The sequence below is a fragment of the Bos mutus genome, chromosome 28 (assembly GCF_027580195.1).
Source record: "Bos mutus isolate GX-2022 chromosome 28, NWIPB_WYAK_1.1, whole genome shotgun sequence".
NCBI classification, from domain to species: Eukaryota; Metazoa; Chordata; class Mammalia; order Artiodactyla; family Bovidae; genus Bos; species Bos mutus.
Genome location: NC_091644.1, coordinates 20,618,171 through 20,645,205, shown reverse-complemented (window position 1 = coordinate 20,645,205; position 27,035 = coordinate 20,618,171). Strand labels below are relative to the sequence as shown.

At 34.5% G+C, this 27,035-nt stretch overlaps 1 protein-coding gene and 1 non-coding gene across 8 annotated transcripts in view; both read left to right on the top strand.

The window, feature by feature from the left end:
- The window catches only part of CCAR1 (cell division cycle and apoptosis regulator 1), a 46,958-nt gene that overhangs the window by 5,475 nt on the left and 14,448 nt on the right, over nt 1–27,035 (top strand). For all 7 annotated transcript variants that reach the window (XM_005907314.3, XM_070364857.1, XM_005907315.3 and 4 more), the window contains 14 exons: nt 5,635–5,807; nt 6,213–6,257; nt 8,220–8,252; nt 10,819–11,012; nt 11,944–12,058; nt 12,154–12,346; nt 14,437–14,566; nt 14,837–14,998; nt 17,479–17,704; nt 18,287–18,400; nt 18,935–19,101; nt 19,840–20,050; nt 20,868–20,951; nt 22,437–22,622. In XM_005907314.3, coding sequence (XP_005907376.1) covers nt 5,635–5,807; nt 6,213–6,257; nt 8,220–8,252; nt 10,819–11,012; nt 11,944–12,058; nt 12,154–12,346; nt 14,437–14,566; nt 14,837–14,998; nt 17,479–17,704; nt 18,287–18,400; nt 18,935–19,101; nt 19,840–20,050; nt 20,868–20,951; nt 22,437–22,622 — 2,033 coding nt within the window. The remainder of the gene's footprint in view (nt 1–5,634; nt 5,808–6,212; nt 6,258–8,219; nt 8,253–10,818; nt 11,013–11,943; nt 12,059–12,153; nt 12,347–14,436; nt 14,567–14,836; nt 14,999–17,478; nt 17,705–18,286; nt 18,401–18,934; nt 19,102–19,839; nt 20,051–20,867; nt 20,952–22,436; nt 22,623–27,035) is intronic.
- Nucleotides 18,739–18,803, top strand: LOC138986163 (small nucleolar RNA SNORD98). Its single transcript, XR_011463061.1, has one exon. It is a non-coding gene; the product is annotated as a small nucleolar RNA SNORD98 (small nucleolar RNA).

Below are 27,035 nucleotides of genomic sequence, written 5' to 3'. Positions count from 1 at the left end.
ACGCCAGGCCTCCCTGTCCATCACCAACTCCCGGGTTCACCCAAACCCACGTCCATTGAGTCGGTGATGACATCCAACCATCTCATCGTCTGTTGTCCCTTTCTCCTCTTGCCCTCAGTCTTTCCCAGCATCAGGGTCTTTTCAAATGAGTCAGCTCATTTCCAGCCTCGTTTCTAAATTTCCTATTCTGAAATACTTGTTTTTTAATATTTACCCTTGTCTTTAAAATTTACCCTATTTTTCCATTTTGTAGTTGAAGTGCTGTGTTACATATTCAGTGACAGTTATAACTGGGGCCAGAGCTTTTAGGTTTGAAAGTTAAACAATTTCTATTGTGTCAAGGGACATTGAGAGGGATAGCTGGTAAGTCACTGATTGAATCTCTAAATATCCCTTAGATAAATTATAGTGATATAGGAGTATCTTCAGTATATTTGACTCAAAGTATTTGTATGTGTATATGTATATGATTGCAACAGTATTAAGACGTTTGGGTGGATTTAGCCAATTCCAGGACATATTTTCTCACCCATTTCTTTGACCATGTGTATGGTGATGAAGTCATGGTGATTATGTGGTGCTCTAACAAGTGAAGTAATACAGTTGTTTTGAAGGTGACTGCATTTAAACACATTTTTTTGTACAAACTATTATTTATGCTGGGCCACATAGCTTGTGGGTCTTAGTTCCCCAACCTGGGATTGAACCCATGCATTGGAATCATGAGTATTGACCATTGGACCCCCAGGAAGTCCCCCCTCTACAAATTTTATTAAGATCACACTCCATTTAAAGTTACTTCAAAATACTGACTTTGTTTCTTGTGCTGCAGTGTGTTACCTTACACCCAGTGGTTGCATCTCCCCCTCCCCTGCCCTGTCTTGCCCCTCCCTCCCTCTCCTCAGAACTAGATACTAGTCTCTGTATCTGTGACTCTGCTTTTTTATTACATTCACTAGTTTTATTTTTTAGATTCCACATATATGTGATATACAGTATTTTTTCTTCTGCCTTTTTTTCACTTAGCATAATACCTTTCGAGTCTGTCCATATTGCTGAAAAGGCAAGATTTTGGGTTTTTTTATGGCTAAGTAATATTCTATTGTGTATGTATATGTACCACACATCTTTATCTGTTCATCTGTTAATAAACACTTACGATGTTGTTATAAATATGACCTCATTTTTTCTTCCTTTTTAATCTGACCCATTGGTTGTCTTAAAATCCCCATCTCTTGAGTCAGGAGCTCACATTGTTAAATTGCAAGATTCATGGTCTTTTTCAAACAAATAATGGCTGATGTGCTATGTATACTTACATTAGTTATCTCTTGATAGAGTTGGATATATCCAACTCATTTGGTACAAATTGAAGATTGAAGGAATTCCCTGGCTGTCCAGTGGTTAGAACTCAGTGATTTCACTCCCCAGTTTGATTCCTGACTGGGGAACTAAGATTCTACAAGCCAGCATGCTTTCCCCCCACCCCCTGAAAAAAAGGGAAGATTGCCGTTGGTGTGGGCTAGCCCTTTTTAAACACTGCTAATGCTATGTAATAGGAAATTGTCTCTAAAACATTGTTCTAAGAGTAAAAAAATGTACATAAACTCTTAGGCTCATTAGTATGTTTTTTTTCCTTCATCTCTGAGCATGACTTGTACTCTCATCCAGTGAGTATTTTTATTAACATACTATAAGCTACACACCAGTGAGTACTCCATCCTTCTATCCTAAATTGAGTGGGCAACTCATGTTTATGCATTAGTGACTTTGCTTGAACTATTTGTTTTATGATCTGGGAAATAATTTTGGTCTCTTACAGCTGAAAATGTTTCAGAAGTGACTTTGAAAGTTTGAGTACTAACTTTGGGTAATAGAAAACTCTTTGAAAGGAATGGAGTTGAAAACTAAATTTCAGAGTCGTTCAAGGATGGACATGTGACATTGCATATAGTGTCTTTAACTTCCTGAGAGGGTTGTTCTGTGATGATGGATACATTATATGTCTTCGTTATCTAATATGGTGGCCACTAACCACATGTAGCTGTTGAGCCCTTGCTCCTTGAAATGTGGTTAATGTGACTGAGAGACTGAATTTCTCATTTTGTTTAATTTTCCCTAATTTAAATTGAAATAGACATGTATGGCTGGTGGCTGCTTATTGAAAATGTGATTAGTATAGAAGATTACAACATTTAGAATATATTACATTTAAAATACTATTTTATGCCTCAGTTTTTAAAATATGCTCATGGCTTATTTATAACTGGAAGTTTGTACCTTTCACTGTCTTAATTTCTTATTCTTAATGCCTTCTAATTCTTAAAAGATAATGAAGGGGGAAAAAAGGTAATGAATATTTCCAGTTACTTGGGTACGTTATGGGCTTAGAATAGAGTCTCAGAAGCAACAGCAATACATCGACCAGTGAGTATCTGTGCATGGAGGCATCAAAAAGGTTTGTGATTTCTGTGAGGATCACGTCTTAGGAAGGATGTTGAGTTGAAGATGACATTTAGCAGACTTGTTCACATGATTTAAAATTTGGGTTTATATTGTTTTAGTAAATCTACAAGTTATAAGAAGAATCTTCCATGTCTTCTCCCACATTGCTTTTTCTCTCCATAAGGTGTAAGATCGCTTTTGAACATATATTGATATATGGTAATTTCAAAGGATAAAGCATTGCTTGACCAGTGCCTTAAATAATTTTGCAGAAGGTGATAGAAAGTGAAGTTTCTTGGATCAGTTTGAAGTTTTTTTGTTTGTTTCTTTAATGCAATTTATTAAGGTTTTTTTTTTTTTTTTTTAAGGTTACTCCAAATTATTTTTTTAATTGACGTATAGTTAATATACAGTGTTGTGTTGTTTCAGATGTATTGCAAAGTGATTCCGTTATGTGTATATGTGTATATGTGTATATTCACATATGAAGTTTTGAATTTTACTATTTCGGAAGGGTGACTCATCTTAGTAAAGATAGGTATAAAGATAATAAGAATTTTTTAAATTTGTGAGTTTGATAAGATAAAGGGACAGCAAACAGGACAGGTTTCTCTTATGTGTTTTAATGGTGTGTTCCCAGGTATTCAATATATGATAACTACTGGTATGTCATAAAATGAATACTTCCATCATATGAAACTGATTTTACATTTAAAAAAATAATATATTTTACATTTGTCCTTGTTATTAACTTCTGGTAACCTTCGGTCATTTAGGGCTTATTTCATAGGTCTGTGGAAGTATTGATACATGGTTATAAGTGTATCTGTTTCAGATGTATCATGAGACCTCAACAGTCATTTTGAATCAGGTACAGATAAATGAACAGACTGTTCCAATGTGGATAATTGGAAAAAATCTCCAACTGATAAGTGTTAGGCCACTTATGGAGAGAGAAAGATTAAGTCAGAGATTCATACCTTTGTTCTTTGCAAGCTGTAGAATTATCATGCAGAATATTGATTTTATTCAATTCAGAAGAGTAGCGAATGCTATATACAAAAAATATTCAAGGATAGCTTCTTAGATCTAGCTACAAAAGAGAGGAGGATTAATACATTTTAATGAAATGTACTTTATTGAGCTTAAAATCTCAAACGATTTTAAAAAGAGCAATATTATATAGACATATAAAAGCCACAACCTATGCACAATGATTTCACAAAGTTTGAATTAACTAGCTAGTAGTGTGCAGCAGCTACTAGAATGTAAATTTTCTTCCCATAAATTTCTCTCAGCATTTGAGCCTTTCGGTACCTGTCAGTCTGCATTGTAGTTTCTAATTCATCACATTGACTGTCAACAGTGGAAAGAGATTACGGATATCAGCTATCATCCCACCTACTTAATGCTGGGCTGCTATATGTTGTCAGAGTCTAGAACACCTAGAAAAGCTGTAGGAAAAAGAGCTGTTTGTGAGATACTGGCTGTGAGCCCTTTTACTGTGATAGTTATTGATACTTTCCAGTGTTCTGGACATTGGTACTAGCAGAGTGAAACAGTAAATCAGAGGTCAGAGCTCACGTAGGGGAAGGAGATGCAGGTATGATTTGAATCACAAGAGGTTACTTTTGTCAAATACAGAACATCAAATTGAATTTTTAATTTTTCCTTTGTTCTCTACCTTTCTTGTGTTTACATGAGAATTTTGCTTCTGTTATCCTAGAAAAGTGGTTCTTAAGCTTGTTGGGGTTTCTTACCCTTTTGAAAATCTGATTAAAACTTTACACTTTCTTATCTGCACTTTTATGTACAGTTCCAGAAGTTAACAGGGTCTACTGGTTAGAACCTGTGCTGTAGTTTTGTACGTTTCTTTCCATTCTCAGTGCAGTTAACCTCATTTTGAATTTGCATTGGTGTTAAGACATTCCCCACTTCTCTTTATTTTGTTAGTCTTGGTTTCTCCTTTTTACCCATCTATGGCATCTGACTTATCTTAAAAACAAAGAGAATAAAATATTAATGTTGTAAGGGTTTAGGATGGTGTATTCAGGACATGCAGTAGGTTTTTTCCCCCACCTGCTTCATTCTTTTTTAATTTTTAAAAAGCATGTTTTATCAAGGAGTAATGTGTAATTTATATGAATTCCAAACATGATTTCTGGGATTTGCTTGTTTTTGCCTCACTTTGTTGTTCGTTTGCTTTATTTTTAAATAGAATTAATCTGGACACTTTAAACAAGATTGATGATGAGCATCACAGGTCTAAAGATTCTCTGGTAGATTCTAGACTAGGTGCTTTGGTTAATTCATAAATGGTCTCTGTTCTGTTCCTGTAAGACACAGTATTGTTCTTTCTGTACAGTTACTAACTAATAGCTGTTGAGCAGCACTTTTTTCAGGTTACTCTAAGATACAAGCAAGATGCTTTGGAAAAGGGAGTGTTCCATGAGCAAATACTGTTTTATGGTGACCTCTTTTGAGATTCACAGTGCTTAGTGGCATATTAAATGTTCTGAGGATTCTTGCAGTAAAAACATGTACTTTGCTGTTGCGTTAACTTTTAAAACCTTGGACCCCTTTTTTCCAAACTTAATGTCCTGGGGAGCAAGTCATCATTCTAGGAGATAAAGTTTTGGGAAGGGCAGTGCTAGACTGCAGTTTAGCTTTGTGTTTAAACTGTTCCTATCGTCTGTTGGCTAGTTTTACAGTTTTTTAATACAGAGTTGAAGTACAAGAAATACATGAAAACATCCTTGATAGTAGGATGTTTTAAGGGTGGATCACTTCCAGCAACACTGTCCTTAATGTATGATTCTAATCTGCTTGAGGGTAAAACTGTACATTCTAGATGAGTAAAATAAGATAATATATTTTTTGCTCTTCCTGAAAATATTTCTTGAGGGTACTTTAGCCTCTTGGTCTAGCTGAGGTTGGTTGGGTTCATTCTGTAGTTTAATTTTATAGATTAAGTTTTTCTTGTATTTATCATGACTTGAACAAATATTTAAAGCCATTGGAATCTGAGGTGAGGCATTACTGAAATTTTTCTTTAGTTTTTTTTTTTTTCCTTCACTAAGCAGTGGCAGACTGTAATGCATAACTAAGCACTCATTGAAAATTCCTGGAAAGGATTCAAATAATCTTGACTTTTTTTTTTCCTTCCCCCCTTTTTTAATCTCATTTTAGCTGCATTGGGTGTTCAGCAGCCATCTCTCCTTGGAGCATCTCCTACCATTTATACACAGCAAACTGCCTTGGCAGCAGCAGGCCTTACTACACAAACCCCAGCAAACTATCAGTTAACTCAAACTGCAGCATTGCAGCAACAAGCCGCAGCTGCAGCAGCTGCGTTGCAACAGGTGAATGTTTAGGTTTTAAAATGTGACATAGAAAACTTTCAAATCTGAGTAGCCAAGGGTAGGTACTTGTACATTTTAAGGAGTGAGTAATTGTGGAGTTACATTATGCTTATTTTTTTCTCATGATAAGAATTATTTATGCTCAGGACATAACAGAAGTGTAGCTGCAGAGTCAAAATTCTAAAGTCCGTATAGCTTAGTTATTTGAATAAAATTTCATTCTTGATGAATCTGAAAGTATAAATAATCACTATTTTGTTTATTTTAGATGAAGTGTAGCTGTTTAGAAAATTCCTTTTTAGTGTAATGCTGGTTATATATTTGAATGTATGTGTGTGTATATTGCTTTTTGAGAATGACTAAAACTAATATCCTTTTTTTTTTTTTTTTAAATCTTTTTTCCAGCAATACTCACAACCTCAGCAGGCCTTGTATAGTGTGCAACAACAGGTTAGTTTATATTTTCCATGTTAAAAACTGATTTTTAAAAAGTCATTTGTTGCAACTAAACTTACACAGATTTTAGTTCCCCTCAGTAACCTTAATGTGTGATTTGAATTCTTCTGGAGTGGAAGAAATGTGGTAGGTATAAAGAAATGTCTCCAAGGGAGAGGAAGCTAGGAGAGAGGTCCTGAAAACTCAAATCCTAAACCAGCAGCCAGTCTTTGTCACATGTTTTTATGAAAGCATGTAGAAGATAATCTGGAAAGAGTCACTCTGAATGAATCACTCTGAATGAATCTTTGGCCCAATACTCCTGTTTGAAGCCTTCAGGCCTGTGTCCTGTACTAGACTACATGTCAAAATGAAAAGCTCCTTTTTCCCATTTGAAGCCTAAACCCTAGACAGACCATTGACTTTCAGCCTTTATTTATTTAAAGCAATGGAGCCCTACTTCCCCCACCCCCAATCAAATTGTATATTGAAATCCAGTATGTAAAATATAAAAATAGTGTTGGAAATGGGAGGAAGCCTCCCGTTGTAGTTCCCCTATTCCCAGGGCACAGTTGAACAATTTGAAAGCACCTTACTTGGACTAAAATAAGTTTCTTTGGCTCCTTTTCCCCAAGCTCATACTCTAATCATCATCTTCGAGGGTTATTATATCTATGATGGTAAGAAAAACAGAACCCAAGGAAAAACATATCAAGCAAAGTAGAAAGTCTGCCTTTAGACTTACTTTAGTAGTTAGGAAATACATTATCAAAGCCTATGTGTTGTTTTGAACCACATCAAAATGGCAATACTCAAATGTTTTGCCCTAAAAACTGCCATTACTTATCCATTCTTAACTTTCAGAAAAAGAAATTTGATAGATTTAACGTTTATACTGTTTTGAGTTAAAATGTCATATAGATTGTTTTATCCTAGCTTTTTAAGTCTAGTAAGGATTTATTTGGAAGATTATTAGTCACAGTGAATAAAAAGTCATGAATAGAACTGAGATCTTCAGATTCTACCATTGGGCTTAAAACACTAGTTAGAAGCTAATAAACATTAATGATGTCCCAAGAGAAATCTTACTTAAGCCCAAATCTTACCCTGCTCAGGATGTCCACAGCTCAGAAATGATGCCCATGCCTTCCTCAGACTGCTTACCTAACCAGTAGGAAAAAAGACCTTTTCCTCAAGTTATTAAGCATCATCAGGAGATGCCTGCTCTCCTAGCTATATACTCTTTAGTACTGTTGGGGCACTAGAGCATGATAAGAAAACTCCAGGCTGGGCAGCTTAAGAATGTTGAAACGTGACAGGGAGAAGGAGCACCAAGGATAAGTATTTCTTTGGAGACCCTCCTGATGGTGAATAAAAAACACAGTGCTGAAACTTCATAAAGTTACTTTTCTTCCACAGAAGAAAAATTTAAAATTTCTCCCTTCCTAGCAATTCCTTTTGCTTTCTGGTAATGTTCTGTTTTGTTATTGCTGTCAAAACTCTGTCAGAATGTGTGGTCCTTTATCTTTGGCAAATCTGACTGTGAGGAAGTGCTTCTCATTTTATGGAGTTTTATATATATATTAATTAGACATCTAGCAAGTAATATTTTTGATATAGATAGCATACTGATGATATTGAATCATTTCTGTAGCATGGTAATTAATGTGGGACATAACCGGAGGTTTCCCCCACTAGGGACTTGTGGGTTTTTTTCTGGATGTTATTCCTATGAAATAGCAAAAATAATACCTTGATCCTTATTGAATGAGTTATATTTAAGGTCTTCTGCAGTTGTTACAAATACTTGTAGGAAACCTCACTCTGATGACTTCTGTTACTTTTTATCTGTTTCTTAGTTAGAATAATCATTTAATAGAAATTTTTCCTTTTGTAAAGCATCTGTGAAACAGCAATTCCAATTGATCCTTATCTTTTTTCTCTCCTGTTTTTGTTTGGTTTTTGTTTTATTTTTAGTTACAGCAACCTCAGCAGACCCTTTTAACACAGGTTAGTTTGGCATTACTTTATTTCTTTTGAATATCTGAATGCAGAGTAGACTAAAGTTTTATTCCTATTCTGGGTTTTCTTTCAGTATTTAAAAATGAATATTTGTTGGAGTCACATAATAGTTTAGCAAAATAATGTTGAATAAAGCATTGTTTTGCTTTTTCTTTTATGCTATTTGATTGCTGATCCTACTATGATCTAGTTTGAATAAATATGAGGCCTTATTTTAAATTTAATACTGATTTTTTGGCTTTTACATTTTCTTTGTAGCTTAAATTATTTTTAGGGATTTTTTTGTATATGTTATATCTTCATTTGACTTTATTATAGGAAAGTTATTGTAATGCATTATCAACTTAATTTTTCAGCAGCATTAAAAATTTTGTTAACTTTTGATACATAATGCTACTTTAGGCTTTGTGGACCACTTACGGTCTATGTTGCATATTTTTTTTCCTTTTATATAATTCTTTAAAAGTGCAAAAACCAGGAATTCCCTTTGTCCAGTGGTTAGGACTCCATGCTTTCACTGTTGAGAGCTCAGGTTTTGATCCGTGTTCGAGGAACTACAATCCTACAGACTGCATGGCACAGTTTTGAAAGAAATAAAAAATGTAAAACCCATTTTTGGCTAGTAAGTTGTATAAACATCATAAGCTGTGGGCTGGATTTGGTCCTTGAATTTCGGTTCAGTGGCCCCTGATGTACGCAGCTGTTAAGAAAGCAGAACCTGTAATAATACCTGAGGACAGTGATTGCCCCATGGATAGGGAACTAGATGGCAAAGGAGCAGAGAAACTTTTTACTCTGTAACCTTTTGTACCTTTCACAATGTTGAATCTGTTACTTTTAAGAAAGTACACTTCGGTTGAGAAATCAGCCTCATTTTGTTTTTATAAAGAAGCTAAAATTGGGACTTCCCTGGTGGTCCAGTAGTTAAGTTGAGCTTCTACTTCAGAGGTTACGAGTTTGATCCCTGGTCTGGGAACTAAGATCCCACATGCCCTGCAGTGCAGTTAGAAAAAGGAAAAACACAGCTAAAATTGATTAACACATATATCCTATTTTCAGTCTTCAATAGTAGGATTTCCAGACTAAATAGAAAAGGTATAAAAGTTAGCCTCTTAGAATGCTGTGCTTACTTGCTCAGTTGTGTGACTCTTTGTGACCCCAGGGACAGTAGCTCACCAGTCTCCTCTGTCCGTGGGGATTCTCTAGGCAAAGGATGCTGGAGTAGGTTGCCATACCCTTCTCCAGGGAATCTTCCCAACCTAGGGATCGAACCCAGGTCTCCAGCATTGCAGGCAGACTTCTTACCGTTTGAGCCACCAGGGAAGCCTTTTCTTAGAATAGCATTTTCCAAAGTGTACCCGTATTTTTTTTTTCCTTGTATATAATTCTTTAAAGGTGCAAAAACCAGGAATTCCCTTTGTCCAGTGGTTAGGACTCTGTGCTCTCACTGTTGAGAGTTCAGGTTTTGATCCTTGTTCAAGGAACTGCAGTCACACAAACTGAATGGCACAGTTTTGAAAGAAAAAAAATATGTCTTAGGATGTTAAAGAAATGTCATGAGAATTTCATGGCTGTAGTTTTAAGAGATGCCGAGTTCCTTTACTAATTATAGAACTGGACTCACCTATTATTTTTCAATTGTAGAACGTCGAGACTTGCTTTATTGGGAAAGTGTAAAATGAATTATGGAATTTGAGTCGAATCATGATTATTCCTTTATTTTTAATGATTTTATTTCTGTTTATATATAGAAATTTTAATAATATGTTGTTATTCATGCTTGATTATGCCAGAAAAGACCAATGAAACTGTTACCTTTTCCCTCAAGTTTTATTGAGTTATAATTGACGTATGACATTGTATTAGTGTAAGGTGTACAGCATGATTTAATATCATATATATGTATAGTGAGATGATCTTCACAATCAGTTAACATGTATCACCTCACATAAGTGAATTTTTCTTTTTCTTGTGATGAGAACTTTCAAAATCTACTCTCTTAACAAATTTCAAATGTATGATACAGTATTGTTAACCATAGTTACCATTCCGTACATCTCCAGAACTTACGTTTAACTGGAAGGTTGTACTGTCATTTGTCCCAGCAGACTCGCCTCTGGCAGCTACCAGTCTGTTTTCTGTTTTTATGAGTTCTTTGGTTTTTCTAGATTGCATGTATAAAAGTGAGATCATACGTAATTGTATCTCTCTCTCTGCCTCATTTCACTTATCTAGGACTTTCCTGAGTCTTTGTTGTGCTATTATGGATTTTGAGTTTCTAAGAGGGGGCTAGAATAAGCAGTGTTTTTTAAAACTCATTACACTATGGTGGCTTTTTTCCCCTGAAACTTCCCTGTAAAAGCACTCATCTGAGGGAACTTAATCATGAAATTGATTAAAAAAAAAATTTTTTTTTCAGACTTGAGTTGCGTCTTCAAGGTGTACCTACGTATTAAATTGTTTTTAGAATTTTGAGTTAGTTTTAAGTAGTCATTTTTTATTTCTAGACTACTTGTAATCCTTACCTTAATTTGATGTTGATTTTGTTTTATAGCCAGCTGTTGGACTGCCTACAAGCCTTAGCTTGTCAACTCCTCAACCTGCAGCTCAGATAACTGTATCATATCCAACACCAAGGTCCAGTCAGCAACAAACACAACCTCAGAAACAGCGTGTTTTTACAGGGGCTGTCACAAAACTACACGATACGTTTGGATTTGTGGATGAAGATGTATTCTTTCAGCTTAGGTAAACTTAATTAGTTGTTGGCAGATGGCTGCTTGTATCTAGCGTTAAGTATTTTGATAAGACACCTGCTTAGCTGGGGCATGGAATTGTGGTTTAGCTATAGTTTTCTGCTTTAATAATTCAACCTGTACCTGTGGCATTTTTTGATGGAGAACGTGATGAAAGATCTCTTTTGATTATTGAATGCTCTAGTCCTTGTGAATTCTTTATAAATGTTTTATAGGGGTGAGTTTACATTTCTAGCTGTTAATGAACAGACTTACAGTAAGGTTTAAGATTAAAATAATCATATACTTTTTAAAATTTAATCTTCTGTTTGACATACCTCATGATAACATATATGTAAAATGTTGTAGCTTCCCTGGTGGCTCAGACTGTAAAGCATCTGCCTGCAATGCAGGAGACCCAGGTTCAATCCCTGGGTTGGGAAGATCCCCTGGAGAAGAAAATGGCAACCTACTCCAGTATTCTTGCCTGAAAAATCCCATTGGATGGAGGAGCCTTGTGGGCTACAGTCCATGGGGTTGCAAAGAGTCGGATATGACTGAGCGACTTCACTTTCACTTTACTTAGTTGAAAAAAAAAATAGGATTAAATGATTGATAAACTAATGGATTTGAATTATTATTCTGTTCATGTAGTGGTGGTTGCAGGAAATATGTATTTCCTTTGATATTTCAAATTACTTCTAATGAACTTCTTAGAAGTGCTTTGAAATATTAAGTTTAATTGCTGTGTAAGATTTTTCTGTTTAAGTGGGTCTCCTGTTTTCTATATTTTTCTGCTTAAGTCTCAGAGGTGTATCTACTTTTCAAAAGAGATTTTCAGGCTTCCTATTTCTGGTGTACTTTACAGTGTTTAGTATTAACATATAAATCTTTTGGTAGAATTTATTCTAATAGTGTTTGTATTTAACTTAATTTTTTTTCAGTGCTGTCAAAGGGAAAACCCCCCAAGTGGGTGACAGAGTATTGGTTGAAGCTACGTATAATCCCAATATGCCTTTTAAATGGAATGCACAAAGAATTCAAACACTACCAAACCAGGTATATAAAATAGTATTCTAAAAACTTGGTTATTGAGTCTTCCAATTTACACAGATTTTTCTTTGTTTTTTAAAATGTTATTTCTTTTTGTTAAGAATCAGTCCCAAACTCAACCTTTACTGAAGACTCCTCCTGCCGTACTTCAGCCAATTGCACCACAGACAACATTTGGTGTTCAGGCTCAGCCCCAGCCCCAGTCACTGCTGCAGGCACAGATTTCAGCGGCTTCTATTACACCACTGTTGCAGACTCAGCCGCAGCCTTTATTACAGCAACCACAGCAGAAAGGTATTACAGACTAAAACCTAGCTGTTCAGTTATTAAAATAATGAGAGTATGCTACTAATTACAAAAAAAAGCAGGGACTAGTAGAATACCTAAAAATAAAGTTAAATATCTTTTGTAGAGAATTTCTACTTGTATAGCGATCAGGAAGTGTTTTTATAGAGGAAAATGTATCGAGACTTCTTAAAAACATGACATTGTATATGTATGTAGAGTCTGGTGGCAGCACCTCACTCATTGAACAATAGTGTATCAAACAAATGAACTGTTTTAAATTTTCTGAAGCAAATTGATAATTTGTAACTCTATACAGTTTCTTGGAAATGGCAACCCACTCCAGTGTTCTTACCTGGAGAATCCCAGGGACGGGGGAGCCTAGTGGGCTGCTGTCTCTGGGGTCACACAGTCAGACACGACTGAAGCGACTTAGCAGCAGCAGCAGTAGCATCCAGTTTTCTTACCCAAAAATACTAAAAATGATAGTCTTAACTTTTGCAGAAGTCTACTTAATTGGTATTTTTTTAAATGTAATTGTGGCATTTTCTGTTTTGTAAATTGGCACAAACATAACATTTATAAAACTGATTGCAGTTAATTAATTATTATTGAATAAACACCCATGTAATCATTACTTGGGTAAAAAAGTACATTATTAGTTAACTCCTTTTCTTTTTTAACAGTTTTACTCTAAGTATGTATGCTCGTAATATACTTCAGCCTTGCCTGTTTTTGAATTTTACATATGTGATTGTCTATATAGTCTTTTTTATAAGAATTTTGTTCATTATATTTTAAAGTTTTTCATACTTTCTTGTTTTATGTGGCTCTAATTTCTTTGTTTTCATTATTGGATAATGTTCCATTGTATGAATATTGTACAATTTATGTTTTTCTTTGGTAAATGTACTGTTTCTAGTTTTTGTTTTCTGAAAACATTGCAGTGTATGTTCATGATGTAGGCATTTTGACATTTCACCCATTAACGTAAGTGTGCCTTTCCTTAAAGAGAATCTTTTCCTATTATTACCACAATCTATTGTCACTTCTAAAAAAAGCATTTAAATACTTTATTTATATTTAGACACCCCCAGTTGTCTCGCAGATTTCTTTTAAAAAGGTTGTTCTTTGTTTCCTGAATGAAAAGGCAGTCACGTTTCATGTGTTGTATCTGGTTATGTTACTTTGGGCTTTCCAGGTGGCTCAGTAATTAAAGAATCCTCCTGCAGTGCAGGAGACAGCCGGTTCAGTCCCTGAATCAGCAAGATTCTCTAGAGAAGGAAATGGCAACCCACTCCAGTATTCTTGCCTAGAAAATCCCATGGATAAGGGAGCCTGGCAGGCTGTAATCCATGGGGTTGCAAAAGAGGAACTAAACAGTAGCAACAACAGTGTTTCTTTAGTCTTTTTATTCCAAAATAGTTTTCCATTTTTTCTTTCTTCCTTTATAGCATTGACTTTTTAAAATACTGGTCTAGTTGACTTGTAAATTCTCTTATAATGTTTTATTCTGAATTGTGTGGATTCCTTGTGGGATTTTTACCTTGTTCCTCTTTCTGCCATATAAACTATAAAGTAAAAGTTAGGTCTAAAGGCTTCTGGCACATTTTAGGTGATGTTTTCTAATTCGTACTGCATCATACTAGGAGGGGAATGTTGTTAGAGTCTTCCAGTATTATAGGTGGTGGATTACTTGGTCAAAGTGATGGTCGTAGATCTCTTTTTATAAAGGTTTTTCTCTGTGTTGAAAATGTCTGGATGACACTCTGGTGCTGCGAAAATGTCTTGTGTAGCCAACAACAAGGGTTTGTTGTTTTTTAATGTCTTTGCTTTAATATCTGTAGGTCAGAGATTGGCACATTGTAGCCCTATGATTTGGTCTGTGGCCTGGTTTTGTATGGTCCCTGAGCTGAAAATGGTTTCTACACTTTTAAATGATAGTTTAAAAATATATAAATGTGCAAATCATCCCTGGCATTTACCATTTATGGGTCACAAAACCTAAAAGCCAAATTTTTCTATATAAAATTTAACCCAGTGATGCTTTTAAACTTCATTTAAATAAGTTAAAATATATTTTTCTGTATCTTTTAAAGCTGGTTTATTGCAGCCTCCTGTTCGTATAGTTTCACAGCCACAACCAGCACGAAGGTTAGATCCACCATCCAGATTTTCAGGAAGAAATGACAGAGGGGATCAAGTGCCCAACAGAAAAGATGACCGAAGGTATGTTTTTAGAAGTATACTTTTGATAGTGGTGATGGTTGTACAGTGTGAACGAATGCACTTAATGCCACTGAACTGTAAACCTCAAAATGATTAAAATAGATTATTATATTGTGTGTATTTTACCACAGTGTTCAAGAAGTTATTTTAAAATGTACACCGTGAAATGTTGCTTATATTTATACGTATGCTTATACATATTAAATTTACTTCATTAAAGAACTCCTTGATAATGCTAGAAAAAGTAATTTTAGAAAAATTTGCTTTAAGTCGTGAAAGAGAAAGAGAAAGACGTAGATCCAGAGAAAGATCTCCTCAGAGAAAACGTTCCCGCGAGAGATCTCCTCGGAGAGAGAGAGAACGGTCACCTCGGAGAGTCCGACGTGTTGTCCCACGTTACACAGTTCAGTTTTCAAAGTTTTCTTTAGATTGGTAAGTTCTTTTTTTCCCCATTGTTTTCTTAAATTACTAATTTTGTACTTTTTGTAATTTGGAGGAATGTGTTACATTTAGAGAATTTTTTTTCTGTATGATTTTGATTTCATAACATTTAGTTCTTAGTTACATAAGAGCAGAAAGGCAATTTGAATTAGCATTTATGTTCTTTGCAAGATTGCATTATTTTCATACACTCATTATAGGTACTAGCTATTGAAAAAGGCAGCCCCTCTGTAATGAAGTTGTTCCTTAAAAGTGAAATTATTTAAGATTCTAGTTTATTGATGACTTTATTAAGGTCATGCGTAGTTCATTGTGTATGATGAAGTAATGATACAGTACTGACCAGTTACTTCAAGTTCTCTGTGGCTGTGCAGTGTAATAGAAACATGGTTCTGTGTATGTACTTAACAGACATATAACATATACACATATGTGTGTATACATATATACGTATTTTAGCTTTTGAAATCAGAAGTAACTGGAAAGTTAGCAAGAATTTTTAACCTTCACTTGTGAAATGGAAATTATATTAACTATCCAGAACTAATTGTGAGGTTGGGCTGATTTCATGTAAGTAAAGCACTTAATCCATTGTTTGGCAGTTGTAGATAGTGATGGCTGGGATGTGGTGGCCAACTAGGTAATAGGTGCAAAATTGTAATTCATAAAGAGGCAAATTGATAAATGACTAATCTACTCTAAAGGAAGGGAAGAATCCTCTCAAAGCCTTGGAACTGATAATTGTGTATAAGATAAATTAACAGGTGGTAAAAGCAAATTTACAGTAAAATAAGAAATGAATCAGTGAAAGTGTTTAAAACTGTTTGACATAGGAACAAATAACTATGTAGTTCAGTGTCTTGAGAGGGTATTGCTCCATTTGACAAAGTGTTCATAATACTGACCTACAAAAATTAAAATTTCTACTTATTCAGTTTTATATTGAGTAAACCAGGGTAGTGTTTAAGCTACTCCATGCCCCCAAAGTCTTGCTTGATGACTTTGCTTAGTTGTTAGGTAGATGATGTTCATTTACTTTTGCATGTGGTAAAATCACTAACGATTCTTAATTTTATTAGTTTTCTTGTTACTCCTGTTTACTTGTATATTTTAAAAATATGTCTGCATATTTCAGAGGAATTCATTTGAAACAAAACCACATGTCCAGATTAACTAGAGCAGCTCTGCTTTTAAACTCATCTGTTCCTAGCTCAATTGCTATTCTGGGAGGAATTGATACTTAGGATGTAATTTGAGCAGCTGTCTTTATCCTTCCAAGTTAAATCTTCATGGTATCACTTCCTCACTTTGAAGTAAATTCCCAGATATCAGAGGAACACATTACAAATAAAAGTTATTTTAGAGTTGCTATTTTTCTTCTCATCGGTAGTTGTGGAAATCAAGATTTTCTTGTAGTAATGTGGTTATAATAGGGGATATATGCCAAGAAGTGGTGATGTTTCATTCATTTATAGATTTTATTCCTGTGGGATAAAACATGACTTCAGAGATTCTAGTGATGGAAAACTAAAACTATTACAGTTTTTGTTTGTAACACTTCTTTTAAAAAACAATAACAACACTCAGATAACCACATTTTTTATATTTTGACAGCAAAATTTTATCCAAATATGTCAACAACTGTAGTAACAAGCTTATAATTCTATATTTTAGGTTTCAAATGAAAAGACATCCTTGTGGATACATAGAGCTCACATTTTGTACTTTCTGTTTTTTAAAAGGACAGTGTAGTTAATCTTATCTTACACACTATTGGTATTTTCCACTTTTCATTATGTTTTTAACTTATCTCTCAGCCTTTTTACTAGATTGATTTACTTTTGAGTGTCTCTCCTTTAAATGTTCTGTTTCTTAGGAAAAAGGAAATCATCCTTTAAAAATAAATACAGTATGTTACATTTAAAAGACAAGAAACTTATCCTCTCTTTACATAATAAATCAGGTATGGATCTTAATCATTAAATAGAGAGGTATAGAGATGCGAAGAAATAAAGATTTTATTTTTTTCTATACTGTATAAGCCTGATGGAGGAGCTGTCATACTCATTGGTGCTATTCTTATCCCTTCTTTGTATTCATTCTGTATGAACCATAATTTTCTCAAAAATACAGCTTCAACTGAAACAGAATTGATTTTGTTCAGATCTGCTCTGGAACTTGGTTTGAAGTTATTTCAAAGGGTCTTCTCTAAGTGAATTTTAAGCTATACACAAATAATAAAGAAGGTAACACGTAGGTGCTATTTATTCAAAACTGTAAATAAATGTATTTGAAAATGACATTTTCATATGCTTCTATATAAATGTAAAGCTCGTTAATAGTTGACTATTCATTTTCAACTGGCTTTTAACTGTGTCAAATTATATATTTATAGCTTTAGAATTGAGTGAATCTTTGCATAATCTTTGGTGTTAGAGGCACTTTATTCACTACTTATGTCTGTTTTTCAGTCCTAGTTGTGACATGATGGAACTAAGGCGCCGTTATCAGAATTTATATATACCTAGTGACTTTTTTGATGCTCAGTTTACATGGGTGGATGCTTTCCCTTTGTCAAGACCATTTCAGCTGGGAAATTACTGCAATTTCTATGTAATGCACAGAGAAGTAGAGTCCTTAGAAAAAAATATGGCCATTCTTGATCCACCAGATGCTGATCATTTATACAGTGCAAAGGTTTGTATTCTGTGATACACGGCTAAAATTTCTGAGCAGTTATTTGTATTAAGAGTGTATGTGAAGTTAATCTTCAGAAAGTATTATGTTTTAAGACCTGAAAGCCTGTGTTTTCTTCTTGTCTGCCTGATTGTTTGGTTGTTAAAGTAATTTAACCTCTTTTTTGCTTTAATTCTTGAGCTGTAAAACTGTGATACTGCGTCAACATTTTGAACCTTATAAAATGTGAAGATGAAGTTCATTTTATTGAGCTTTTTGAAATGTTCTATGGCTTCTGATAGATCCAGATAAAATGTTTTGTTGGGTAAATGCACCATATTTTAGTCTTTGGGATAACATTGAGTATATTGCTTATGGTCAGTAGTTTTCTGCTATTTGATAAACATAGATCAAAACGCCTTTTCTTCCAAAGTTACCTATATAATTATAAGATATCCAATACCATTTCTGCTGTAGCATTTTCCATTTTTTACAAAAAAAAAAAACTTCAGCTAAATGTTATGGAAGGATAATTAGTAGTGCTTCTCATTTTTTTACATTACTTTAGACTTTTGACAGGATTGAATTATTTGACTGTAATAGGTAATGCTGATGGCTAGCCCTAGTATGGAAGATTTGTATCATAAGTCATGTGCTCTTGCTGAAGACCCACAAGAACTTCGAGATGGATTTCAGCATCCTGCTAGACTCGTTAAGGTAAACTGAAAGATTTACTTTAACTTTAGGTGTATATTTACTTTGCTTAGTTCTGTCCATATATAAAATTTAAAAATACTACCTTTTAAATTTTGTTGATTTGTTTTATAATTTATTTTAATATAGTTACAGCAGTAAATGATGGAGGTGTTTTTCTCATTGCAGATTATGGCTGTATCTTATTTATATGTCGCTAGTTCAGCTGTCGTTTTGATACTATATATTTGAAGCATAATAAAATCTTAGTGGATTTAGTGTATCTGGATGCTCTTAAAGTGTGAATTATAGCTTGTTTTCTTTAAAAGAACTTTTTATCTGAGGAAATATTTTAGAAGGATGAGTTATGATGTATAAATCCTATTCCATTGCTGAAATGCAGTGTGGAACATGATGAACTGAACTCTTCCTTGACTGACAGATACCAGAGGTAGTAAAAATGGTATTGGAAAGGTTTGTTCCTTTCCTTTTCAAGTATTTAATTTGTAATTTGACAGGTTACATAATACATGTAAATGATTCTTTGTTTTAAATTAGTTTTTAGTGGGCATGAAAGGCAAGGATGAAGCCATGGCCATTGGAGGCCATTGGTCTCCTTCGTTGGATGGACCAGACCCAGAAAAAGACCCCTTTGTGTTGATTAAGACTGCTATTCGTTGTTGTAAGGCTCTGACAGGCATTGATCTAAGTGTGTGCACACAATGGTAAGTACTAATTCATTTCTTGATTAGAACGGTTTTTCTAATAGTTTATGTAGATGTTCTTGTCCATCAGCCTTCTCCCACCCCCACCCTCCCGTATTTTAGCAATCTTGATCATGCAGATAATCTCAAAGGAAAATGCTCGTTTGTAGCAAAAGTTTATTTGGTGCCAAAAATGTTTGGGGGAAAAGGATTAAGAACTAATCAAAATAAACTGAAAATATTAATGTTTTGTTACGCTGTACTTTGGAAGTTGGATGTATGTTGAAAATATTTTTCATTTCATGCATAGCTGGAGAAGATCGTCAAGAGAGAACTTCATTTCATTATAATTCTTTTGTTATAAAATGATGTAGTTGCTGATTATTTTTGTTCAGCCATATTTTCTCTTGAGGCTTATTTGTCTTGTGTATTTTAGTGTATTTCTTGTGATTTAATTGAGAACATTCTTTTTTTAGCACATGAAATCTGAACAGCTATCCAGCTTCTTCAGGTATTCTCTAAAATATGGGTAGCTCTGTAATCAAACTTGACAATGCCTTGGGGAACATATTCTTTTAACCATAAAATATTGTACAAATGTACCAAAAGAGGAACTATGGCTTCTATAATTTTTTTTTCTTTAGACCAACCTCAAGTTCTTGCAGCAAAATTTCTTTACTTGATGTGCTACAAGTGAACTAGGGTCTTTAAAATGTATTTTAGAATTTTTTTTCCAACATGCTTCTTCCCTTGCAACAGGTACCGTTTTGCAGAGATTCGCTACCATCGCCCTGAGGAGACCCACAAGGGGCGTACAGTTCCAGCTCATGTGGAGACAGTGGTTTTATTTTTCCCGGATGTTTGGCATTGCCTTCCCACCCGCTCAGAGTGGGAAACCCTCTCCCGAGGATACAAGCAGCAGCTGGTCGAGAAGCTTCAGGGTGAACGCAAGGAGGCTGATGGAGAACAGGCACTGAACGCTAATCCCTTTTTCTATTTCCGCTTCTCACAGGCACAGGAACACAGGCACAAATGCACACCACACACTACATAACAAACACACATGGAGGAACATAACTGGTAACAGCGACTGGTAATCCAGCTTTCAGCAGTATAGTTGTATGTTCTTTTCTCTTAAAAAAATTTGTCTATTATGCTAACTTTAAGAGTGCTGAGACCTCAAAGGAAAATAAGTTGTGCTTAAATTGCACAGAATTTTGTTTTTATCATAGGTCTAGTTGCTGGAATCTGGGACCAGTTGTTGAGCAAGATTCAGTATTAAGCCATTTTAAACATTTTGCCATTTTCTAAAATTTAAAAAATTTTCTCTTTCACGGTCATCATTTCTAGTCATGGATATTTGAAATTGGACAACCACAAGTCTGAGAGATTTGAAATTTCAGGCTATGTGGCGGCATCTTTGGTACATTTGAAAGGTCTGACTAAATCAGTCTTAACTTTGGGTGGTTTGAAAATTGGGGCAAGATCACACACTGTGTGGTTAGTGGAGAACCGGCAGTGTTTGTGCATCCCTGATATCCTTTGTGTTGTAATTTATCACCCTTTTGTGTTTCACAGATCTGGCTTTGATTGGCTGATGAATGTCTTTGTGATCAGTTAAAAGTGGTAGAATGTATGTACGTGGACTTGCCTAAATAATAACTTTAGGAGAAGACAATCTGAAACATTTGTGACCTTGCACAGATCAGCAACAGACTTTTAAAAATTAATTAACCTTTATTTTAAGGTTTCAGAATAGTAATTCTGTTCTTAACTTTGTATATCAGGATGAAGAAGAGAAGGATGATGGTGAAGCTAAAGAAATTTCCACTCCTACCCATTGGTCTAAACTTGACCCAAAGACAATGAAGGTAACTTTGAAAGTAATGATATTTAATTAGAAATCTATGAACAGGAATAGAGGATATTGTAGACAATAGTTTTTCAGATATAAGTCATTAAAAATGAAGTCCACTCGTTAAATATAAAATTCTGTGTTGTGTTTGTGTGTGCAAAAATTAAATAGTTCAGCCAGTATCTGGTGAATGTAATACGCATATGTGTATGGTGTGAGCAATATTGTTTTCTGATTTGGAAACTGACCAAGAGTTGGAATTTCTGCATTTAATTTACTTAAATTCCAGGAGAAGGAATGAAACATAGAAAAAGATTATCCAGTTCTTAAATGAATTTAAAAGTAAAATGTGGATTCAAAATGCATCTGAACTAGGAGGAAGGTAATATAAGACCCTGTTTTGAAAATCTTTGATTGATACTTAACGAGTTTTTCTTTGCTTCCCAAGGTCTTTGGACCTGTTATCTTTTGACCGTTTTGCATCTCTGAGTCTGTACTGTGGATGTAGATCTAGAGAGTCACATATATAAATTCTACGTAGATCAGAAACTTGATTGCTTTTGCAGCTTTCTGTTTATTAACATATAAAAGCTGACCTTTTGGTTAACTTCTGTCCTCAGCAAAATCAGAGTTTTTCTTATGAAACTATAGTTTTTAAGCCAACATTGATTTTTAGTTAGTAGAGAATATATATCATAATTTTGACACTCTTGCACTACTCCTCAACATCAGTTTTCCTCAACATCAGGTTTGATATAGAATCCTATAGATTCAGAAGATTAGATTAAGCCTGCAGCCCAAAGAAATTTTTGTCTAACTGATGGCTTCTCTATTGTTTCTTAGTTTAAAACATTTGTATTTCTTTGACTATAAATATTATGCATGCTTATTTTAAAAATTAGTGTATACATAAAATATTGAAGAAAAATGACTCAAGCCTGTCACTCAAACAGAGCAACCTTTCTTAAAAATTAGATGTATTATCTTCTGTTATTTTTTCTGGGTATAAAGTGTTTGCTTGGCTCTAATAATGTATCAAAAAGTTTCCATCTCATCCTTTTCAATTAATAATAGTGTTTCCCATGTAATTTATTTTTAAATGTTTTATACTGTTCCATTCAAATGATGTACTGTTTTTTCCTTATGTATTAATACTCTTATTGGATATTTTGTTTCTTCACATTTTTGGATGGAGGGATTATGACAAAGAATGTATAACAAATTTTTTTTCTTGTCTATAAATTATTTCCTTAGAGTAAATTCCCAGAGACTAGAATTTCTAGGTCAAAGAGCATTAACTTCTTTGAAAGCATCTTAAAATATGTTGCAAATTACTTAAAAAAATAATTCTGTCAGTTTGCATTTTTACAAATATTTTATGAGCTGTACAAGGGTCCCTTTCACCAAAACTTTTAAAAAACTCATACAGAAGATAATTGCATGATTCCTTGTTTCATGATCCTATTTCCATTTTCTGTGTTTTTATGCTGTGTATGTTTAGGTAAATGATCTCCGAAAAGAATTAGAAAGTCGAGCTCTTAGTTCCAAAGGCTTAAAATCCCAGTTAATAGCCCGACTGACAAAACAGCTTAAAGTAGAAGAGCAAAAAGAAGAACAAAAGGAATTAGAGAAATCTGAGAAAGAAGAGGAAGAGGAGGATGATAGAAAATCTGAAGATGATAAAGAGGTATATACTAAATCATTTCAATACTATTACACTTAATATTGGTTTATAGGGTTCTTTGAATATGTATGTGTATATACTTCTATTAAGATATAATTTACATAATAGTAAAATCGATCCTTTTAGTGAAAAGTTGTGCAAGTTTTGACACATACATATGGCCGTTTAACCACCATCACAGTCATCATATATATAAAAAAGGTCTGTCATCCCCTAAAAATAACTTATATTAATACCTCTTTGTAAGCATTTTCTTCTCCTACCTGGTCAGCCTCTGGAAGCCACTGATTTGTTTTCCTATAGTTTTGCCTTTTCAAGTGTATCATTTAAATGGAATTATATAACCTTTTGAGTCTGACCTCTTTAATTTAACATAATGCGTTAGAGATTCACCCATTTTTATTGTGTGTTTCTGTAGTTCTTGTTAGTTGCTAAATAATATTCCACAGCATCAGTGTATCAGTGTTTATTCATTCTTCACTTGAGAGACATTTGAATGATTTCTATAAGTCAGGTGTTTTCAATCCTTCCTCTTAATGAATAATAATGTTTTAGATATTAAAAAATCAAAGAAAATTTGCTTGACAGAGCTATTAAGTTCAGAGATTGAGTTTTGATGAAGTGCTTGTCTGAGAATTTTGCTGCTTTAAAGCTGTGTGCTTGATTGCATCACAGTTCTTAAGACTCAGAGACAGTTTATTCACTCTTGTTTGTGCCTCAGTCTTATATGCCCAGAAGAATAACTTCCGGGTGTTTTCTGAATTTGAAACATGGGGCTGTCAGAAGTGTGTTACACCAACAGTAATTGGATAAACCAACATTATGTGTGTACTAATGGAATGTATTGTGAAAGTACACATCATTATTTATTAAGTCTTCCTACCAAAAATGTTTTACCTTCATCTAATTGTAAGGAAACAGATTTAGAATGTATGAAATTTTACAGAGCAGCTTGTCGGAACGTTTCATAAATGTTCATGTGATGAAAGTAGAAAAATGGTTTAAAGAAGGTTAATAATGACAACTGAATGCATTGAGTGAAACTTGACTGGACCCTGGATCAGGGTGGGAGGAGGGGAAGCCATTAACAGTATTTTTGAGATAATTGGAGAAATTTGATTATGGATGTAATAGTAGATTTGATAGTGGAATTATCTCAGAGTTGGCCAGCAGGAGGCATTTCAGGTTGACTTCTGTGTTCTTCCAAATAGCCTTGTGTCATCTTTTGAGGACTTCGCTTATTTTGCATTATGATATAAAGTGTTTTAGTCTCATTGATTACTATCTCTGCACTGTTTCTGAAGTCACCCATTTCCCCCGGAAGCCTTGGTACCTTTTAGTGAAGAGTGGTACATCGTATTTACTGTGGTGTGTACGTTGAAAGTGAAGAGCTTACACTAATAACTCTAGTCCTACTCCAACATCACAGACTTCGTTCTGGTTTTCTCTTTCTATATATTTTAACTCCTTTCCCCAATAATGAGAAACATACCTTCTATTATACTTAATGGATTTGCTTATTTCCTTAGTTATATATCACACTCCCTCTCCAATCTGTGTATCCTCCTTATTCCACTTTAGTCTTATTTCTTGTCCTATACTTTCTCTGTATGGATGCCCTCCTTGCTTCATTTGGATATCAGTGCCTGATAACTGGGCAGCTCTTCTACTCGGGGCCATTGTAGCTCTAAACTTTTCTCATCAACCTCAATCCTGTTGTAGACACCTACTTTGCTTGTAGGAATTGCTTTAGAATTGAATTGTTCAGAACAGCAACAGAAGAAAGCAGATTTTCACTTTTTGATGTTAGTGGGCAGTAGTGCTCAAATCCTAAATCCATTGATTTATTGAGGTTAAAAATGGTGGTATTATAATTCTTATTTTGTTTTCACATATTCCTCTCATCTGCTCTTTTGGTTATGCAGTGGTATTTGCCTTTTGGTAAATTCATGCAGAAAAAGGCAGGATCAGTACTTGATTGTTTTCTTTCTTTTTAAAATATAGAATGTTGGGATTTCTCTGGTGGTTCAAAGGTTAAGATCCTGCGCTTCCACTGCACAGGGCATGGGTTCAATCCCTAGTTGGGGAACTAAGATCCCATATATGGCACAGTGGCATAAAAAAAAGGTTTCAGGAATTTGCAGCATTCCTCTGCCATACTAATGTAGTATATATGCTGCTCCATCAAGCACTATTTTTCTGTTGTTGTTTATCCAGTTTTTACAATAGTGAATTGGTTCCCCGCATCTTCAGATGGTTACCTGTTTGTTTTTAAACATTATGAATACATGGATTTGAACATTTTTAATGGGTTTCAATTCCTTGTGATTCTTCTCCTTTTGAAGCTCAAATTGTCAACTTTTTTTTTTTTGCCAGTGCTTGTGAATATATATACAGATACACAATACAAATAAAATATTAGTAGCCCCACCACCAGTATTAAAGTCTTGCTTACTTTAAGTATATTTTTGAATTTCCTATTCCTATACCTGCTTTCTCCCCATTTAAAAAATGTCCTATAAATATATTGTCCTAGCATTTAGCATACATACTGTACTCTCTTTTAATGCTCACTTAATTTTGGTTTTACTACTATATACCTAATGCTTACAACTAATCCTTTTGTCGTTGTACCTGAAGCTCATCTCTAGTAGATACCTCAGAGCTCATGGTAGCAAAAATACTTGGTTTTGTCTCTTGACTGTTGTGAATAATAGTGCTATGAACAAACAAGTTGTGTCAAGTAATAATTTTTTATTTGTTCTGTTCACTTTTGTTTTCTTTAAGGAATTCTGATGTCTTGTGTTTACGTTTTTTGCTTCCTCAATATTGTTCACTTTTTCATTTCTCTTTGATTTTTAACATTTCCATATTACCTCCCTTTCTCTTTAAGACATTATCTTATTTGGTTTTTTAATAAATTTAATTAGAGGCTAATTACTTTATAATATTGTGGTTTTTGCCATACATTGACATGAATCAGCCATGGGTGTACATGTGTCCCCCCATCTTGAACCCCCCTCATACCTCCCTCCCCACCCCATCTCTCTGGGTTGTCCCAGAGCACTGATTTTGAGTGCCCTGTTTCATGCATCACACTGGTCATCTATTTTACATGTGGTAATATGTGTGTTTCAGTGCTATTCTCTCAGGTCGTCCCACCCTCGCTTTCTCTCACACAGTCTTAAAGTCTCTTCTTTATATCTGTGTCTCTTTTGCTGTCTTGCATATAGGGTCGTTATTATTGTCTTTATAAATTCCATATATATGTTTTAATATACTGTATTGGTGTTTCTCTTTCTGACTTACTTCACTCTGTATAATAGGCTCCAGTTTCATCCCCCTCATTATTAGAACTGACTCAAATGAGTTCTTTTTATACCTGAGTAATAATCCTTTGTGTATGTGTACCACAACTTCTTATCCGTTCATCTGCTGATGGACATCTAGGTTGCTTCCATGTCCTAGCTATTGTAAACAGTGCTGCAATGAACATTGAAGTTCATGTATTTCTTTCAGTTCTGGTTTCCTTGGTGTGTATGCCCAGCAGTGGGATTGCTAGGTCATATGGGAGTTCTATTTCCTGTTTTTTACCGAATCTCCATGCTGTTCTCCATAGTAGCTGTGCTAGTTTGCATTCCCACCAACAGTGTAAGAGGGTTCCCTTTTCTGTACACCCTCTCCAGCATTTATTGTTTGTTGACTTTTTGATGGCAGCCATTCTGACTGGCATGAAATGGTACCTCATTGTGGTTTTGATTTGCATTTCTCTGATAATGAGTGATGTTGAGCGTCTCTTCATGTGTTTGTTAGCCATTTGTATGTCTTCTTGGGAGAAATGTCTGTTTAGTTCTTCAGCCCACTTTTTGATTAGGTTGTTTATTTTTCTGGTATTGAGCTGCATGAGCTGTTGTATATTTTTGAGATCAATTCTTTGTCAGTTGCTTCATTTGCTATTATTTTCTCCCATTCTGAAGGCTATATTTTCACCTTGCTTATCATTTCCTTTGTTGTGCAAAAGCGTTTAAGTTTAATTAGGTCCCATTTGGTTTTTTTTGTTTTTATTTCCATTACTCTGAGAGGTGGGTCATAGAGGATCTTCTGATTTACGTCAAGAGAATGTTCTGCCTATGTTTTCCACTAAGCATTTTATAGTTTCTTGTCTTAAATTTAGATCTTTAATACATTTTGAGTTTATTTTTGTGTATGGTGTTAGAAAGTGTTCTAGTTTCATTCTTTTACAGGTGGTTGACCAGTTTTCCCAGCACTACTTCTTAAAGAGATTGTCTTTTCTCCATTGTATATTCAAGGTTTTTTCTTTGTTTTTCCATACAAATTGTGAAATTATTTGTTCTAGTTCTGTGAAAAATACCATTGGTAGCTTGATAGGGATTGCGTTGAATCTGTAGTTTGCTT